General features: G+C 42.8%; 1 protein-coding gene across 1 annotated transcript; it reads right to left on the bottom strand.

The window, feature by feature from the left end:
* Positions 1–3,878: 3,878 nt before the first annotated feature.
* LOC116571871 (olfactory receptor 7D4-like) lies at positions 3,879–7,814 on the bottom strand. Its single transcript, XM_032310328.1, has 2 exons — positions 7,796–7,814; positions 3,879–4,813 (listed from the first exon to the last, which is right to left on the bottom strand). The coding sequence occupies exon 2, from the start codon at positions 4,809–4,811 to the stop codon at positions 3,879–3,881; it is 933 nt and encodes a 310-aa protein (XP_032166219.1). The 5' UTR covers positions 4,812–4,813; positions 7,796–7,814.
* Positions 7,815–19,966: the final 12,152 nt, after the last annotated feature.

Genomic DNA, 19,966 nt, shown 5'->3' with positions numbered 1-19,966 from the left:
TATCAGCATTCGTCTTAATCTTTCTGGGTTTATAGAACTGGAACATGCAGGGAATCAACAACATCAAGAAATTCTGAATCTGCAGCCACATGGTATATATACTCATATGGATCTCTGCTTTTTGCTTATACAGCTATTCCTGTTAGCATAGCTCTAATGGAAATGGGGGGTTATTTTGGACTCTCCACTTAAATCATAGTCGTTGCAGGATTATGTGTATAATATGTATTTCTATCACTTTCTTTATGCATTGCCCAGGACTCTTGGTCATGTGCAGTCTTGTTTCTATCATTGCAAAATAATTATAACTCTCCCTCTCTTGTTTTTTTTCCCCCTTTTAAAAAGATATTTTACCTATTCATTTGAGAGAAACAGCCCAAGAAGGTGGAGAGGCAGAGGGAGACGCAGGCTCCTTGTTGAGGTGGGAGCCCATCATGGGGCTTGATCATGACCTGAGCCAAAGGCAGAGTAAATATCTGAAACACCCAGGTGCCCCATCTTGTTATTTTCCTATGATTCTGCCCCCCCACCCAGCGCCATTTGTTAGGAGGATCTAAATTCTACCTTAAAGTCCAAAACATCTAATATATCTCTGTGCCTTAATGATCTTGATCAGATTTATTTAAAAGTATGCTTCACCCCCACCATGGAGTCCAACATGGGGCTTGGACCCACAACCCTGAGATCAAGACCCAAGCTGAGATAAAGAATCAGATGCTCAACTGACTAAGCCTCCCAGAGTCCCATCTTGATCAGATTTCTTGGTGAATAGGATAACTACTGAATTTCCTTCTGAAGCTGAAATGACACACTATTAAATTTGAGTTTGAATAAGTAGCTATCAAGTTTCCTGGGACTTCCCTAGGAAAACAGGGGTGTACAATTCCCAAGGAATAGATGGGAGAGAAACTACCAGAACAGAGGTGATCTTAATTTTCATGGTGATTGTCCTTCCTATTCAATCTAATTTCTCCCCAGTTACATTATGTAACTAGACACAAAGGGACAAATACTGTGTGCTTCCACTTATATAAGAGGCATATAGTAGTCAAATTCACAGAGACAGAGAGTAGAATGGTGGGAGCCAGGAGCTACAGGAGGGAGAAAGGGCATTAGTGTTTAATGGGACAGTTTCAGTTTGGGAAGGTAGAAAAGTTCTAGAGATGGATGGTAGTGATGGTTGTGAATATACTTACTACTACTGATCTATACAGCTCTGAAAAATAATCCGAGGGTTTTGAAGGGGTGGGGCTGGGAGGTTGGGGGAACCAGGTGGTGGGTATTAGAGAGGGCATGGATTGCATGGAGCACTGGGTGTGGTGCAAAAACAATGAATACTGCTATGCTGAAAAGAAATTTTAAAAAATGGTTAAGGTGGTAAATTTTATGTAATTTTTTCACAATTAAAAGCAACAACAGGGGTGCCTGGGTGGCTCAGTGGGTTAAAACATCTGCCTTCAGCTCGGGTCATGATCCCAGGTCCTGGGATCCAGCCCCACATCGGACTCTCTGCTCAGATGGGAGCCTGCTTCCCTTCCTCTCTCTGCCTGTCTCTCTGTCTACTTGTAATCTCTGTCTGTCAAATAAATAAATTAATAAAATCTTAACATCAGCAACAACAACAACCAAAAAAGATCTCTTGTCAGAAATAAGGGACATGTTACTTCAAATGTTGGGTGTTTCTCAACCCTCGGCAATCAACCCCTATAGGGATCTGCCTCAGTAAGGTCATGCCTCCTTCCTGGGGCAACCCACATCTGGTAAGTGTTTGATTTGGGGGTGTAAACATTTTTACTCTTTACCCTAATTCCAGCCAACTCTAAGACATCATCTTAACTCCAGAGCTCCCTGATAGTTTTTAGAGGTCTTTGATGGACTTCAGTTTGGCTTGACTTTTTCCACTGTTCTTTCTTGTTGCAACAAATTTGCCAGACCACAAGATTGCCCTCCCCTCTCACAGCAACCATAAGTTCAGGGGTCTCTAGGTCTGCTCTCACATCAGACCAGTTAAATATAAATTTGGGAAGTTTTTCACATTCAATGATTTGCTAGAATGATTCAAACTGAGAGCACTGCCTCAGATTTGATGACGAACTTGAAGAACTCATAGAACTTAAGAATCAGTCAAGCAGAGAGAGTCAATTATCATATGGTTTCACTTATTTGTGGAGCATAACAAATAGCATGGAGGTCAAGGGGTGTTGGAGAGGAGAAGGGAGTTGGGGTAAATTGGAAGGGGAGGTGAACCATGAGAGACTATGGACTCTGAAAAACAATCTGAGGGGTTTGAAGTGGCAGGGGCTGGGAGGTTGGGGTACCAGGTGGTGGGTATTATAGAGGGCACGGATTGCATGGAGCACTGGGTGTGGTGAAAAAATAATGAATACTGTTTTTCTGAAAATAAATAAATTAATTTAAAAAAAAGAATCAGTATACTATGATTGAAGTTTTATTACAGCAAAAAGATACAAATTAGGTTCAGCCAAAGGAAGATACACATAATACAAGGTCTAGAACATCCCATATGTGAAGCCTTTTGTTGTCTTCTTTCCTTGGAGTTCAGACCCGTTACCTTTTCCTGAGATGATATCTGTGACAATACTCAAAGACTGTTACCAACCAGGTAGTTCATCTGAGTTCCAGGGTCCAAAATTTTTATTGAGGCTTTGCTAATAGATATGATTAGTTGAATTATGGCCTATATGGTTGAACTCAATTTCCAGCCTCCCTCCTAAGGCTGGCTGATATCTCTTTCCCCAAAGCTCCAGCCTTTTCATCACATGACTGGTCTCTATGGCATGGCCAACCCCCATCCTCAGCCATTTCATTAGCATAAACTATGAGTTGTGGTCTATGAGGCCCTCCACAAATAGTTAATCACCCCAGATCACTAAGAAATTTAAAGTGTTTAAAAGTCACCCCTGGGAGCTGGGACAAAGCCATAATTTTCTTTAGATGTGGCCAAATTCCTTACTACACATTTGCCCTTGCCCAGTTGTTAATTCCAGGAGCACTGCCTGGTAAACATCCTGTGTGCTAATCATTGTCTAATTGTCTGCTTCACAAGGAACTCTGTCTGGGACACCTTGTTACTAATAACATTTATTTGAGAAAATTTTAAAACAGTTCCAAGGTAGTTGAAATGGCCCATAATATTCTTTGAATTACAAACCCAACACTAAGCTCAGGAATGGGAAAATTCAAGGAAAGGAGAAGAGCAATGGGAGCATTCATCCATCCAGTGTCTCCATGGGGACAGCAGGGAGGCACCCACTGAAAAGCCGAAGGACTCTGGAAACCCAAACTCAGAATTGTTTGGAAATGCACTCAATAAGCATATGGAGAAAAGTTCAACCTTGCTAATAACCAAATAAATAATTTATCCATCAGTGTATATAGTCTGTTGGGACTTATAATGTGATTAGAGAAACTGAGATCCTGGATTTATGCTTTATGAGGGCAAAGATTTTTGTCCTTTTTTCCCACTTCACTCTTGTGTTCCAGATACCTTCTGCAGCCTGGCACACCAAAGGTGCTTAGTAAGGAACTAGCAATAGTTATTGATAAAATGCACTACTTCATAATTCTCATGCAACTATTCTGAATTGGTACTTAAAGTGGCTGCTGGATTGGAAATCCAAGCTGAGGTGTAGTAAGAGGAAAGTAAAAGGAGGGGATGTGGAGAGTGGGAGTGAGGATAGCAGAGCAGTCAACATAAGAGCTTAAGGTACATCAGAAAAAGTACTGGCAAAACAATTCTGATCAAAGTAGCTTATGAAGGTTGGGTGAGAAGTAAAACTCAATGTCATCAAGAGGCAGGATTTCATTAGCCAAGGGCTGCTCTTCCTGTCAGCAAAAACCCAGGACGAGCATTCACATCACTGAATGTAGATTGTTCTCCCCAAAACTGTTTGTAGAGCCCTCTTGAGGTCCCTGTTCCGTAGGCTGTAGATGAAGGGGTTCAGCATTGGGGTGACCACAGTGTACATCACCGAGGCAATCATGCCCCTCCAGGAAGATGCATCAGAACTGAGATACACACCAAGGCCTGCCCCATAGAATAAAGAAACCACAGTCAGGTGAGATGCACAGGTAGAAAATGCCTTGTACCTCCCATTATTTGATGGGATTCTCAGGATTGAAGAGGTGATTCTGGTATAGGAGAAAAGGATTCCAGAGAAGGGAATGATGCCAAGAAGGATAGTTACTATATATAGCAGGATGTGATTGACCAATGTGTCTGAGCAGGCAAGGGTGAGGGCCTTAGCAAGTTCACAGTAAAAGTGTGGAATTGCCCAGTTGGTGCAGAAGGAAAGCCGTAGTATCAACAGACTCTGGGTCAGGGAGTATGACAAGCTGATGAACCAGGATATGAGAACCAGGAGGCCACAGAGCTGTGGGTTCATGATGACTGGGTAGTGCAAGGGGTGGCAGATGGCCACAAACCGGTCATAGGCCATCACAGTGAGGAGAAAAGTGTCCATACCTCCAAAAACCATAAAGAAATACATCTGGGTGATGCAGCCTGCATAGGTGATGGATTTGCTCCGTGTTTGGATGTTCATCAGCATCTTAGGGACTGTGGTGGAGATAAAACTTATGTCAGCAAAGGACAAGTTGGAGAGGAAGAAGTACATGGGGGTGTGGAGGTGGGAGTCACAGCTGATGGCCAGGATGATGAGCAGGTTCCCAAGCATGGTGACCAGGTACATGGATAAGAACAGAGCAAAGAGAAGGGGTTGAGGCACTGAGTCTTGGGAAAATCCCAGGAGTAAGAATTCTGAAGCACTTGTTTGATTTCTTGCTTCCATGTTGCCAACTCATCAGCTAGATGATATAAGCATGGAGTGACCATGAAATAGGCACTAGATAGACACCAGAATCTCTCTACTATTTTTATTTCTTGAAGGGAAGCATGGTGCATAATAGCCTTAACATTACAAAGTTTAGGAATCCTACATTCTGTTATTCATTCCATGCAACATTTAATAATGTTGATCAACCCCTGTCCATTGGCCTCTGGGACACTCATTTATCCTATATATCTAGAATCATCAAATCTAAAAAGTTAAGGACCATGTTAGACCTTAGCGATAAAATGGTCCAAACTCACTCTAAAACAAACGTTGAACATGAAGTCCGGTGAACCTCAGTAACTTAATCTGGATTATCCAACTTGTCTGGAACCCTAAAAAGGGTCAGATACGTAGGTCTCAGAGGTGAGAAAATTTGAGAGTCTCTCAAATATCTGGATAGACTATTTCAGGATGAGGAGAATGTAGGTTTATTCTTCAATAATAAGGAAAGGAAGAAAAAGAGAATGTTTTTACCAAATAATAAACCACATAAACAAATTCTTAACGCTTAGTGTACCAGGACCCATCAACATCCTGCAGGGAGGGACAGAGCCAGATGCTTCCTGGACATTATTATTGCTTGACAAAATATCTTTCATCTGTTAACTTAAATATTGGTGAAAATGTCTAATGAAAACATAGGTATCAAGGTTTCAACCACTTCAGTTACCATAAGATAAAATAATACTAAGGTCACAAACAGAATTTTGAGTCACATCCTAAGTGGTGCTTATCACTCAGTGTGTGGCTCCATCAGTGAAGCATCTGCCTTTGGCTCAGTTCATGATCCCAGAAGCCTGGAACCAAGTCCTGCATCCGGCTCCTTGCTCAGTGGGGAACCTACTTCTCCATCTCCCTCTGCCTACAATTCCCCCTGCTTGTGCTCTCACTCTTCCTGTCAAACAAAGAAACAAAGTCTTAAAAAAGTTTTCCACAAGGAAAATTTTTCTTTGTAACTGTGTAGTGGCAGATGTTAACTGGAATTATTTTGCTAATTCATCAAATATTACATATGCTATATTATATATATTTATATATATTATAATTTTATTTAATTATTTGACAGAGATACTGAGAGAGAGAGAGAGAGAGATTGAGCACAGGCAGGGGGAGCTCCAGAGAAAGAGGAAAGTAGGCCCCCACCAAGCAGGAAGCCTGATGTGGGGCTCAATCCCAGGACCCTTGGGATCATGACCTGAGCTGAAGGCAGACTCCTGACCAAGGGAGCCGCTCAGACACCCCTATATGTGCAATATAATGAATCATTATGTTGTACACCTGAAGCTAATATAATGTTACATGCCAATTTTATCTCAAAAAAAGAAAACTCACAAAAATCCCAAAACAGATAGTGTCTCTGAATGATAAAAATGATCACATCAGAGGCAAATTGATTAACTATGAATGAACATCTTTGTTCTGACCCTTGGTGGGGTGAGCAGTTTGCAATCATCTCTGCTGAGTTCTGGTGAGAGGATCATGACTCATCTTTATTTTTTATTTTTTTAATTTATTTTTAATTTATTTTCAGCATAACAGTATTCATTATTTTTGCCCCACACCCAGTGCTCCATGTAATCCTTGCCCTCTCTAATATCCACCACCTGGTTCCCCCAAAGATTCCCTTGACCTCTAGTAAGTGTGGCTTACTTTCTTGCCTTCAGATCTGTTTTGTTGAGCAGTATATCAGAAAGTGCACAGGAAATGCCCACACTTCTGGTTATTTCCTAGAGTATGTTGTGTGCATTAACATCATCAACTGGATTAGAATCAAGGAAAACAATTTTATTTCCTATAGGGGCTGGATTGTGATTCAAATGGGTCATTAAATGAGGATTAATGTGCATCTTAAGAAGAGTTTCCCACACATCAGAAACATTTTATCTTAGGGCCAGAGGTTAGAAATTAAGGGTGGAGGATACAACCACTTGTCATTTGTACTTTCCCCTTTATTCATGTACCAAATACATGTTTGTTTTCTGTTTCTAGTGTCCAGAGCAACAAGGGCTACTTTGGGATAGACTCAGTGTTTGTTGTTGGGGATAAAATGATTAATTATGTGGTTTTGTCCTGAGGAACTCCACCTCCCAGGGACATTAATGGATGCAGAAACCTAACATTGTAATACAGTGAATTAAATACTAAGATAAAGGCAGTCTGCAAAGTGAAGTACAGAAAGGAGCCCCAAATTTAGCCTGAAGTGATGGAGTCAGGGGGGCATTCCTGGAGGAAGAGATCCCTGGGCAAGGAGTTGTCTAGGTTGATGATTGAGTCTGGGCTTATCTGGCACAGAAGGTAGCAAGGGAAAAGGTCCATATGCAAAAAGCAGCATGGGACAGAGTGCTCTTAGCAATCTGCTGAAGCACAAGGTGGGACATGGGAACAGTGAAAATGAGGTTGGAGATGCACAGGGACCACATCTCTGGGAACCTTGAAAAAAATAATGGATAAAAGGTAGGGGCCATGTAGTACCTGTGACATGTAACATGATCCATATCACAATTTTCTCTGGTGCCTGGAGTTAAAGATAGATTTAAGGCAGGGAAAACTAGGGTCAAAGGTAATAGGGTTGGGAATCATCACATCATTAATGTTGAAGGGACAAAGCCACTTGTTTTAGGAAGAGGAACAAAGGCCAGAAGAGGTGAATAAGTTAGTTCAATGTCTTGTTAATGATTCCATGTCCCTACTTAAGAATGAGACCCGAGTGCAATCACACGAACTATGAGATAGTGACTTGCAAGTTTCAGTATCTCCCAGGATGTTCCAAGAGCAAAAGGGTAGAATGTCAAGGGGGGACTGGATGTTGGATCTTCCTGTGTGCTTCTCTGTTCCCCCTTATCCACCCTGCATCTTTATATACCATAACCTTGGATACCAGGGAACACGGACTCTTCACTCTTGAAAATCTCTATAAGAGACACAGATAAGGATGAAGAAAGAAGGACAGGTCCTTTTGAAGAAACAGGAGGTGTTCCCCAACAAATGAAGGTGGCAAAGAAGGATTCAGAAAGGATCTGCCTAGGCTGAGTGAAGGTGGAGACTCTGGGGTTTTGGAACCAGGTAGGAGAAAACAAATCGATAGTCTATTAGTACCTGAGGCATCCATTGGTACACCTCCCACTGGTAGCAGTGTCACTGCACAGTGTGGTTCTGGAAAGTCCTATGGTATCCAAGAGTGGGTGCTCTGTCTCTTCCTCCTCATCCTTATAATCTCCATCAATCACCCATCCAAATAACATGCAACCAATGTAAAAACTCACTCACAACCGCAACTTTGAACAAGGAGTGTACCCATTCACCCTCCGAAGCAACTGGCCACTAGAGCTCCTTCTGCACAGATATCACATGATGTTCCTGCTATATGCTTAACAGTAGTCAATGTTTTTTCTCTCCAAACACATCTTTTCCCTATTTCCCACAACACTTACTAGGCTATGCATGCTTGGCAAAGTAAGCTCACCACAGGGGCCAACTCTCCTGAATCTTGTTCTCTCATGGAGTGTGGGTAGTGAAGAAAGATTTGTTTCCCTAAAGAGAAGAAATACAGAGCAGGCATGTAATACGGGGCCTGACTGATTTCTCCTAGAGAAGGCTTGTGTGTCTTGAAAGTGGTACATGGGCCTTAGTGACTATAAGTCAGTGTGTTACAGGTTTCATGGTCCTGGGGACTGAATCCCCTCTGAAGCTTGTTAGACAAATTGATCAATGGATTTTCCATTCTCTGATTAGTTTGACTCCTCAAAGGCAGAGACCCCACAGGAGAAAGGGTCTCTGACCTGCCAATTCCTATGCCCTGGGAGAGTAACAGCGGGGCCAGCTGTGACTCCTCTCTCCTGGGTCCTTTTTCTCTTGGAAGAATCTCTTCAGGCTTTCTTAGATCTCCTCTTGGGGACAAATGACTTGTAGTATTCATGTTAAGCAGATGGTTGAGTGGTGAAGGGTCCCAGGAGTCACTAGGTAATGGTTCTCAAACTTTAGCCTGCACCAAGATGAGCTTGAGTACTTGTTTAAAAAGATTTCTGGGTTTCATCTCCAAGTTTCTGTCTCAGTAGGTCTGGGTTTGGGTCTGATAATTTGGACTTTTCACAAGTTCTAAATTTGGTGATCTCTAGGACAATCTTCTGGGAACAGTTCCCTAAAGCAATGTTTCAAAAGGTAAGCTTTATCAAAAGTATCATCTGGATCTAGTGTTAATGTATAGCTTCCCACCTTACTCCAGACTTACCCAGTCAGTATCTCCAGGAAAAGAGGCTGAGAATTTACTATGAAAAAAAATTACAACAATTTTACTTTATTTTAGTTTATATTTTTATTGTGGATATATATTATATATCTAATATATATATTATTGTGGATATACATACGTGTCCACAATAATATATATGACAAAATTTACCATCTTATGCATTTTTAAATGTACAATTCTGTAGCATTAAGAACATTCACAATATTATACAATCATCACACCACACACCATTCCCAGAAATTTATCATCATCCCAAATAGAAGCTCTGTCTCCATTAAACAACAATTCCTCTTCCTCCTCCCCCCAGCATCCCAACCCTTGGAAACCTCTGTTCAATTTTCTTTGTTTATTCTAGGTACCGCATGTAAGTGGAATCATTCAGCACTTATCTTTTTGTGTCTGGCTTATCTCATTTAGCATAATGTTTTTGAGATTCAACCATGTTGCAACATATATCAGAATTTCAGTCCCTTTAAGGCCGAATAATATTTCATTGTATGTATATATACCATTCCTTTTATCCATTCATCTGTTTTCATCTTTTAGCTATTGTTCATACCATAATGCTAATGCCAGTATGAACACTGGCAAGAATCGATTTGAGTTTCTGCCTTCAGTTTTCAAGGGTGTGTATCTGGACTTGGAACTGATGGATCTTGAGAATCTATATTTAAAAGCCAAATAATCAGACATTTGAGGAAACACTGTCCTGAGACACTGAACAACAAATCCTGGAAAGTCCCAATGACCTCTGCACTTTGGTAATCCTTAGGAAAAATACTGAAGAGGCAAAGAGTCAGGGTGTCAGGTAAGTGGATCTGAAAGATTTTGGTAGGGTCTGTGAATCTAGATGTGTCACTAATTGATTAATTAGTCAAATCTTTACTAAACGACTTGGGTCTGGTACTATGTGAGATCTCCGAGTTAAAATGTAAATGAGCCATGGTAGTAAGAAAAGGTCACTGACTAATGCCTTGAGAGAGGGTCAGATGAGTTTTTCAAAGAACAATTTGGGTCGAAGTAGCAAATTCTTTAAAAGTTGTTAGATAGGTTAGGTCGGAGGAACAATAAAATGGCCACCAGACAGCCATCTTCCCCCTACCCAGGACTTTCCTGCCAGAAAGACATCTGTCAAGGACATGTCACCTTGAGTAAATGGAAACTTATGCGAGAAACAGAAACCAGCCACTTTGGACTTTCCAACCCCCAACCTCTAATCTTACCAAATATGGTTAGAAGCCCCCACCTGGCCTTGGCCCAATAAAAGCTCACGCAACCCCTTCCCAGGCACAACTTCCCCAAGTCTCCTCTCCTGAGTCTTGGAAACTTGCCTGAGGGTGCCTTTAATAAACCTTGCCTTGTGCCTATCTTGCCTGGTGTTGTGTTTATCTTGCCTGTAAAACCTTACATTTGGTGCCCAAACATGGGAGGAGATCAAGCCTCCACCCTGGTGAGGAGGCTCTCTCCTCTTCCTATTCAGACCTGGACCCGCCTCTCCCACCGCCACTTCCGAAGCTGTGCTGAGTTTCCCATGATTGCACGTCTCTCCAGAATGCTCTGTCCTAATCACGGTCATGTCAGGGCGGACCCCGCCGGTCACCAGGTGACCTCTGAGACTCCGGGAATCGGGAGATGTGCTAATTTTGTGACAGTTGACACTGTCTCTCCGCAACCCAGTGTTGGACGAAGGGACGCCTTCCTCCAACCCTCAGATTGCCCGGCAAGGAATCATGGGGACCTCCCAATCCAAATTCGTCCCCAAAACAGCCCTAGGGTGTCTACTGACTAACCTGAAGACCCTGGAACTGGACCAGGACCTGCGAAGGCGATGTCTCATACATTACTGTACTGTCGCATGGCCAGAGTACCAATTAGACAATCAATTCCAATGGCCTCTGGAAGGCACATTCTTTTTTTTTTTTTTTTTTTTATTAATTTTTTTTTTATTTCCAGCATAACAGTATTCATTATTTTTGCACCACACCCCGTGCTCCATGCAATCCGTGCCCTCTATAATACCCACCACCTGGTACCCCAACCTCCCACCCCCCCGTCCCTTCAAAACCCTCAGATTGTTTTTCAGAGTCCATAGTCTCTCATGGTTCACCTCCCCTTCCAATTTCCCCCAACTCCCTTCTCCACTCTAAGTCCCCATGTCCTCCATGCTATTTGTTATGCTCCACAAATAAGTGAAACCATATGATAGTTGACTCTCTCTGCTTGACTTATTTCACTCAGCATAATCTCTTCCAGTCCCGTCCATGTTGCTACAAAAGTTGGGTATTCATCCTTTCTGATGGAGGCATAATACTCTATCCCCAGGGGTACAGGTCTGTGAATCACCAGGTTTACACACTTCACAGCACTCACCAAAGCACATACCCTCCCCAATGTCCATAATCCCACCCCCTTCTCCCAAACCCCCTCCCCCCAGCAACCCTCAGTTTGTTTTGTGAGATTAAAAGTCACTTATGGTTTGTCTCCCTCCCAATCCCATCTTGTTTCATTGATTCTTCTCCTACCCACTTAAGCCCCCATGTTGCATCACCACTTCCTCATATCAGGGAGATCATATGATAGTTGTCTTTCTCTGCTTGACTTATTTCGCTAAGCATGATACGCTCTAGTTCCATCCATGTTGTCGCAAATGGCTAGATTTCATTTCTTTTGATGGCTGCATAGTATTCCATTGTGTATATATACCACATCTTCTTGATCCATTCATCTGTTGATGGACATCTAGGTTCTTTCCATAGTTTGGCTATTGTGGACATTGCTGCTATAAACATTCGGGTGCATGTGCCCCTTTGGATCACTACGTTTGTATCCTTAGGGTAAATACCCAATAGTGCAATTGCTGGGTCATAGGGCAGTTCTATTTTCAACATTTTGAGGAACCTCCATGCTGTTTTCCAGAGTGGCTGCACCAGCTTGCATTCCCACCAACAGTGTAGGAGGGTTCCCCTTTCTCCGCATCCTCGCCAGCATCTGTCATTTCCTGACTTGTTGATTTTAGCCTTTCTGACTGGTGTGAGGTGATATCTCATTGTGGTTTTGATTTGTATTTCCCTGATGCCGAGTGATATGGAGCACTTTTTCATGTGTCTGTTGGCCATCTGGATGTCTTCTTTGCAGAAATGTCTGTTCATGTCCTCTGCCCATTTCTTGATTGGATTATTTGTTCTTTGGGTGTTGAGTTTGCTAAGTTCTTTATAGATTCTGGACACTAGTCCTTTATCTGATATGTCGTTTGCAAATATCTTCTCCCATTCTGTCAGTTGTCTTTTGATTTTGTTAACTGTTTCCTTTGCTGTGCAAAAGCTTTTGATCTTGATGAAATCCCAATAGTTCATTTTTGCCCTTGCTTCCCTTGCCTTTTGCGTTGTTCCTAGGAAGATGTTGCTGCGGTTGAGGTCAAAGAGGTTGCTGCCTGTGTTCTCCTCAAGGATTTTGATGGATTCCTTTCGCACATTGAGGTCCTTCATCCATTTTGAGTCTATTTTTGTGTGTGGTGTAAGGAAATGGTCCAATTTCATTTTTCTGCATGTGGCTGTCCAATTTTCCCAGCACCATTTATTGAAGAGGCTGTCTTTTTGCCATTGGACATTCTTTCCTGCTTTGTCGAAGATTAGTTGACCATAGAGTTGAGGGTCTATTTCTGGGCTCTCTATTCTGTTCCATTGATCTATGTGTCTGTTTTTGTGTCAGTACCATGCTGTCTTGATGACGACAGCTTTGTAATAGAGCTTGAAGTCCGGAATTGTGATGCCACCAACGTTGGCTTTCTTTTTCAATATCCCTTTGGCTATTCGAGGTCTTTTCTGGTTCCATATAAATTTTAGCATTATTTGTTCCATTTCTTTGAAAAAGATGGATGGTACTTTGATAGGAATTGCATTAAATGTGTAGATTGCTTTAGGTAGCATAGACATTTTCACAATATTTATTCTTCCAATCCAGGAGCATGGAACATTTTTCCATTTCTTTGTGTCTTCCTCAATTTCTTTCATGAGTACTTTATAGTTTTCTGAGTATAGATTCTGTGTCTCTTTGGTTAGGTTTATTCCTAGGTATCTTATGGTTTTGGGTGCAATTGTAAATGGGATGGACTCCTTAATTTCTCTTTCTTCTGTCTTGCTGTTGGTGTAGAGAAATGCAACTGATTTCTGTGCATTGATTTTATATCCTGACACTTTACTGAATTCCTGTATAAGTTCTAGCAGTTTTGGAGTGGAGTCTTTTGGGTTTTCCACATATAGTATCATATCATCTGCGAAGAGTGATAATTTGACTTCTTCTTTGCCGATTTGGATGCCTTTAATTTCCTTTTGTTGTCTGATTGCTGAGGCTAGGACCTCTAGTACTATGTTGAATAGCAGTGGTGATAATGGACATCCCTGCCGTGTTCCTGACCTTAGCGGAAAAGCTTTCAGTTTTTCTCCATTGAGAATGATATTTGCGGTGGGTTTTTCATAGATGGCTTTGATGATATTGAGGTATGTGCCCTCTATCCCTACACTTTGAAGAGTTTTGATCAGGAAGGGATGCTGTACTTTGTCAAATGCTTTTTCAGCATCTATTGAGAGTATCATATGGTTCTTGTTCTTTCTTTTATTGATGTGTTGTATCACATTGACTGATTTGCCGATGTTGAACCAACCTTGCAGCCCTGGAATAAATCCCACTTGGTCGTGGTGAATAATCCTTTTAATGTACTGTTGAATCCTATTGGCTAGTATTTTGTTGAGTATTTTCGCATCTGTGTTCATCAAGGATATTGGTCTATAGCTCTCTTTTTTGGTGGGATCCTTGTCTGGTTTTAGGATCAAGGTGATGCTGGCCTCATAAAATGAGTTTGGAAGTTTTCCTTCCATTTCTATTTTTTGGAACAGTTTCAGGAGAATAGGAATTAGTTCTTCTTTAAATGTTTGGTAGAATTCCCCCGGGAAGCCGTCTGGCCCTGGGCTTTTGTTTGTTTGGAGATTTTTAATGACTGTTTCAATCTCCTTACTGGTTATGGGTCTGTTCAGGCTTTCTATTTCTTCCTGGTTCAGTTGTGGTAGTTTATATGTTTCTAGGAATGCATCCATTTCTTCCAGATTGTCAAATTTATTGGCGTAGAGTTGCTCATAGTATGTTCTTATAATAGTTTGTATTTCTTTGGTGTTAGTTGTGATCTCTCCTCTTTCATTCATGATTTTATTTATTTGGGTCCTTTCTCTTTTCTTTTTGATAAGTCGGGCCAGGGGTTTATCAATTTTATTAATTCTTTCAAAGAACCAGCTCCTAGTTTCGTTGATTTGTTCTATTGTTTTTTTGGTTTCTATTTCATTGATTTCTGCTCTGATCTTTATGATTTCTCTTCTCCTGCTGGGCTTAGGGTTTCTTTCTTGTTCTTTCTCCAGCTCCTTTAGGTGTAGGGTTAGGTTGTGTACCTGAGACCTTTCTTGTTTCTTGAGAAAGGCTTGTACCGCTATATATTTTCCTCTCAGGACTGCCTTTGTTGTGTCCCACAGATTTTGAACCGTTGTATTTTCATTATCATTTGTTTCCATGATTTTTTTCAATTCTTCTTTAATTTCCTGGTTGACCCATTCATTCTTTAGAAGGATGCTGTTTAGTCTCCATGTATTTGGGTTCTTTCCAAACTTCCTTTTGTGGTTGAGTTCTAGCTTTAGAGCATTGTGGTCTGAAAATATGCAGGGAATGATCCCAATCTTTTGATACCGGTTGAGTCCTGATTTAGGACCGAGGATGTGATCTATTCTGGAGAATGTTCCATGTGCACTAGAGAAGAATGTGTATTCTGTTGCTTTGGGATGAAATATTCTGAATATATCTGTGATGTCCATCTGGTCCAGTGTGTCGTTTAAGGCCTTTATTTCCTTGCTGATCTTTTGCTTGGATGATCTGTCCATTTCAGTGAGGGGAGTGTTAAAGTCCCCTACTATTATGGTATTATTGTTGATGTGTTTCTTTGATTTTGTTATTAATTGGTTTATATAGTTGGCTGCTCCCACGTTGGGGGCATAGATATTTAAAATTGTTAAATCTTCTTGTTGGACAGACCCTTTGAGTATGATATAGTGTCCTTCCTCATCTCTTATTATAGTCTTTGGCTTAAAATCTAATTGATCTGATATAAGGATTGCCACTCCTGCTTTCTTCTGATGTCCATTAGCATGGTAAATTCTTTTCCACCCCCTCACTTTAAATCTGGAGGTGTCTTCGGGCTTAAAATGAGTTTCTTGGAGGCAACATATAGATGGGTTTTGTTTTTTTTATCCATTCTGATACCCTGTGTCTTTTGACAGGGGCATTTAGCCCATTAACATTCAGGGTAACTATTGAGAGATATGAATTTAGTGCCATTGTATTGCCTGTAAGTTGACTGTTACTGTATATGGTCTCTGTTCCTTTCTGATCTACCACTTGTAGGCTCTCTCTTTGCTTAGAGGACCCCTTTCAATATTTCCTGTAGATCTGGTTTGGTATTTGCAAATTCTTTCAGTTTTTGTTTGTCCTGGAAGCTTTTAATCTCTCCTTCTATTTTCAATGATAGCCTAGCTGGATATAGTATTCTTGGCTGCATGTTTTTCTCGTTTAGTGCTCTGAAAATATCATGCCAGCTCTTTCTGGCCTGCCAGGTCTCTGTGGATAAGTCAGCTGCCAATCTAATATTTTTACCATTGTATGTTACAGACTTCTTTTCCCGGGCTGCTTTCAGGATTTTCTCTTTGTCACTGAGACTTGTAAATTTTACTATTAGGTGACGGGGTGTGGGCCTATTCCTATTGATTTTGAGGGGCATTCTCTGAACCTCCTGAATTTTGATGCTCGTTCCCTTTGCCATATTGGGGAAATTCTCCCCAATAATTCTCTCCAGTATACCTTCTGCTCCCCTCTCTCTTTCTTCTTCTTCTGGAATCCCAATTATTCTAATGTTGTTTCGTCTTATGGTGTCACTTATCTCTCGAATTCTCCCCTCGTGGTCCAGTAGCTGTTTGTCCCTCTTTTGCTCAGCTTCTTTATTCTCTGTCATTTGGTCTTCTATATCACTAATTCTTTCTTCTGCCTCATTTATCCTAGCAGTGAGAGCCTCCATTTTTGATTGCACTTCATTAATAGCTTTTTTTATTTCAACTTGGTTAGATTTTAGTTCTTTTATTTCTCCAGAAAGGGCTTTTATATCTCTCGAGAGGGTTTCTCTAATATCTTCCATGCCTTTTTCGAGCCCGGCTAGAACCTTGAGAATTGTCATTCTGAACTCTAGATCTGACATATTACCAATGTCTGTATTGATTAGGTCCCTAGCCTTCGGTACTGCCTCTTGTTCTTTTTTTTGTGTTGAATTTTTCCGTCTTGTCATTTTGTCCAGATAAGAGTATATGAAGGGGCAAGTAAAATACTAAAAGGGTGGCAACAACCCCAGGAAAAAATGCTTTAACCAAATTAGAAGAGATCCAAAATCGTGAGGGGGGGAGAAAGGGGATAAAAAGAGGTTCAAAAAGGAAGAAAGAAAAAAAAAGAAAAAAGAAAAAAAGAAAAAAGAAAAGAAAAGAATTAAAAAAAAAAAAAAGAAAACACCTAAGAAAAATGTAAAAAAGAAAAAATATATATATTAGATAAACTAGTAAAAAATCGTTAAAAAAGAAAAAGGTAACAGGTAAAAAAAAAAAAAAATTTTACCCGAAGGCGAGAAAAAAAAGAAAAAAAAAAATGAAAAAGAAAAAAATTAAATTAACTGCAAGACTAAAAAAAAATCACAGGGAAAAAGCCATGAGTTCCGTGCTTGGCTTTCTCCTCCTCTGGAATTCTGCTGCTCTCCTTGGTATTGAAACCGCACTCCTTGGTAGGTGAACTTGGTCTCGGCTGGATTTCTTGTTGATCTTCTGGGGGAGGGGCCTGTTGTAGTGATTCTCAAGTGTCTTTGCCCCAGGCGGAATTACACCGCCCTTATCCGGGGCCGGGGTGAGTAATCCGCTCGGGTTTGCTTTCAGGAGCTTTTGTTCCCTGAGCGCTTTCCGTAGAGTTCCGGAGGACGGGAATACAAATGGCGGCCTCCTGGTCTCCGGCCCGGAGGAGCCGAGAGCCCAGGGCCGCACTCCTCAGTGCGCCCTCAGAGAACAGCGCCCAGTTACTCCCGTCTGCCTGACCTCCGGCCGCGCTCCGAGCTCTCCGAGCCTGCGACCAGTTCAAGGTAACACCGAGCTGTGAGCTTACTGTCGGCTCTGTCTCTGTAGCCGGCTTTCCCGTTCCAATACCCGCAAGGTCTGCGACACTCAGACACCCCTGCTCCTTCTGTGACCCTGCGGGACCTGAGGCCATGCTGACCCCGCGTGGGCTTCGCCCCGGTTTAGCCTCTGGAGCGATGTCCCTCAGCGGAACAGACTTTTAAAAGTCCTGATTTTGTGCACCGTTGCTCCGCCGCTTGCCGGGAGCCGGCCCCTCCCCCCAGGGTCTATCTTCCCGTCGCTTTGGATTCACTTCTCCGCCGGTCCTACCTTTCAGAAAGTGGTTGTTTTTCTGTTTCCAGAATTGCTGTTCTTCTTCTCTTCGATCTGCCGATGGATTTTCAGGTGTTTGCAATCTTTAGATAAGCTATCTAGCTGATCTCCGGCTAGCTGAAGCAGTCTCAGCCTGCTACTTCTCCGCCATCTTGACTCCTCCCCTCTGGAAGGCACTTTTGATTACCAAATTCTTACAGACCTAGATAACCTCAGCAGACACCAAAGCAGATGGGCCAAGGTCTCTTATGTTCAGGCTTTCTGAACTGGTGCCCTCATCTACCCCTACCCCTCCCCACTCCTATCCCAACTCCTGAAAAAACTCACCCCTTCCCATCCTGGTATTGCCCCCACCAACTCTCCCCTCACATCTCCTTTTTGGCCAACCCCGATAACTATATAAAGGAATTCCAAAATCTGGCCCAGGCCTATGACCTCACCTGGCATGACCTACATGTAGTCCAAACCACTACCCTCACCACAGAGGAGAGGGAGTGCATTCAGGCTGCTGCCTGAGAACATGTTGATCAGGTCCATTTCACTGATGCCACCCTTCTCATTGGCGCTCAGGTGGTCTCAGCTGTAGAACCTGGACTATCAGAATGGCCAAGATGGCCACCGGCGGTGTGACAGCATGGTCCAGTGACTCATTGGCGGCATGCAGGCAGCCTCCAACAAGGCGGTCAATTATGATAAAATTAGGGAAATCATTCAGGAACCCAATGAAAACCCAGCCCTATTTCTAAACAGACTTACTGAGGCACTGACTCAATATACTTGCCTAGACCTGGCCTCCCCGGCAGGGGTGAATATTTTAGCTACTCACTTTATTTCTCAGTCAGCTGCTGACATTTGGAAAAAATTAAAGAAAGGAGAGGAGGGCCCTCAAACTCCCTTTTCTGATCTGGTGAAAATGGCATTTAAAGTCTTTAACTCCTGAGAGGAGGCAGCGGAACTTAAGCACCAAGCCAGACTCCAACAGAAGGTCCAACTACAGACCCAAGCCCTGGTAGCAGCCCTGAGGCCAGCAGGTTGTGGGGGACAACAGAGGGTAAACTATATCCCTCCAGGGACCTGCTTCAAATGCGGTGCCAAAGGACACTGGGCCCGTCAATGCTCCAATCCCAAAGTGCCTAGGGCTTGCCATGCCCTCAATGACGCATGATGAGCCCCTGGAAATCGGGTTGCCCCAGTCTCGGGGGATCCCTGGCACCTCCATGTGGGGGTGACCCTGAGATGGTAAGTCCCACTTTTCAACTTCTTGGATTGGAGGATGATCGATGGAGCCCGAACTCAGACACCCCTCTCACCCACGCCGAGCCCAGGGTCACACTCCAGGTAGTGGGAAAGTCCATCTTCTTTCTGTTGGACACGGGGGTTATCTATTCCATCCTGCCTTCCTACTCAGGTCCTACTTGTCCCTCCCCAGTCACAGTTATGGGAATTGACAGTACTTCCTCCACTCCAAAAGCCACCCCCCCTTTATGCCGCCTGGAGGGGTTCCCCTTCTCATACTCCTTCCTTATCATCCCTTCCTGCCCCGTCCCTCTATTAGGCAGGGACATTCTCCATAAACTTCAAACCATCATACGTCTTTCCCTCTCCCTCAACTTCTGCTCACCTCCTCCTCCCTCTACTCCCCACTGAATCACCCTCTATCCCGGACTGTCTCCCCTCCATAGACCCACAGGTAGGGATATTTCCAGACCTGTGGTAGCAACCCACCACACCCCAGTCAAGATACAACTCAAGGACGAGTCTACATTTCCATCCCACCCACAGTTCCCTATTTTAGTGACTCACCACCGAGGACTTAAGCCTATCATCGATCTCCTTCCGCAGCAGGGTCTCCTAATCTCCATTAACTCTCCACGTAACACTCCTTCCTTCCCATTAAAAAACCCTCAGGAGCCTATCACCTGGTACAAGACCTAAGCCTCCTCAAAAAGTCAGTAGTCCCACTCCATCCAGTGGTTCCTAACCCCTATACTCTCCTTTCCAATGTCCCCCCATGAGCTACCCACTTCTCAGTCCTGGATCTCAAAGATGCATTCTTTACTATATCCCTCCATCCAGACTCCTATTTTCTCTTCGCCTTCATCTGGGAGGACCCCAAAACACATATCTCTGGACAATTGACCTGGACAGCCCTGCCCCAGGGCTTCCAAGATAGCCCCCATATCTTTGGTCAGGCCCTGGCCACAGACCTCCAACAGTGTACTCTCATGGCCAGCACTCTCCTCCAATATGTAGATGCTCTCCTCCTCTGCAGCCCCCCCTTCCTCTCAGGAGGATACCGGCACTCCGCTCAATTTCCTGGGCACCAAGGGATACCGAGTGATGCCTTCCAAGGC

The sequence above is a fragment of the Mustela erminea genome, chromosome 1 (assembly GCF_009829155.1).
Source record: "Mustela erminea isolate mMusErm1 chromosome 1, mMusErm1.Pri, whole genome shotgun sequence".
Classification (NCBI taxonomy): Eukaryota; Metazoa; Chordata; class Mammalia; order Carnivora; family Mustelidae; genus Mustela; species Mustela erminea.
The sequence above is the reverse complement of the archived record's forward strand: the minus strand, read 5'-3'. Positions and strand labels throughout refer to the sequence as shown.

What these genes read in the sequence shown, in the direction of transcription:
- LOC116571871 (XM_032310328.1), bottom strand. Translation starts at nt 4,811, where the DNA reads ATGGAAGCAAGAAATCAAACAAGTGCTTCAGAATTCTTACTCCTGGGA.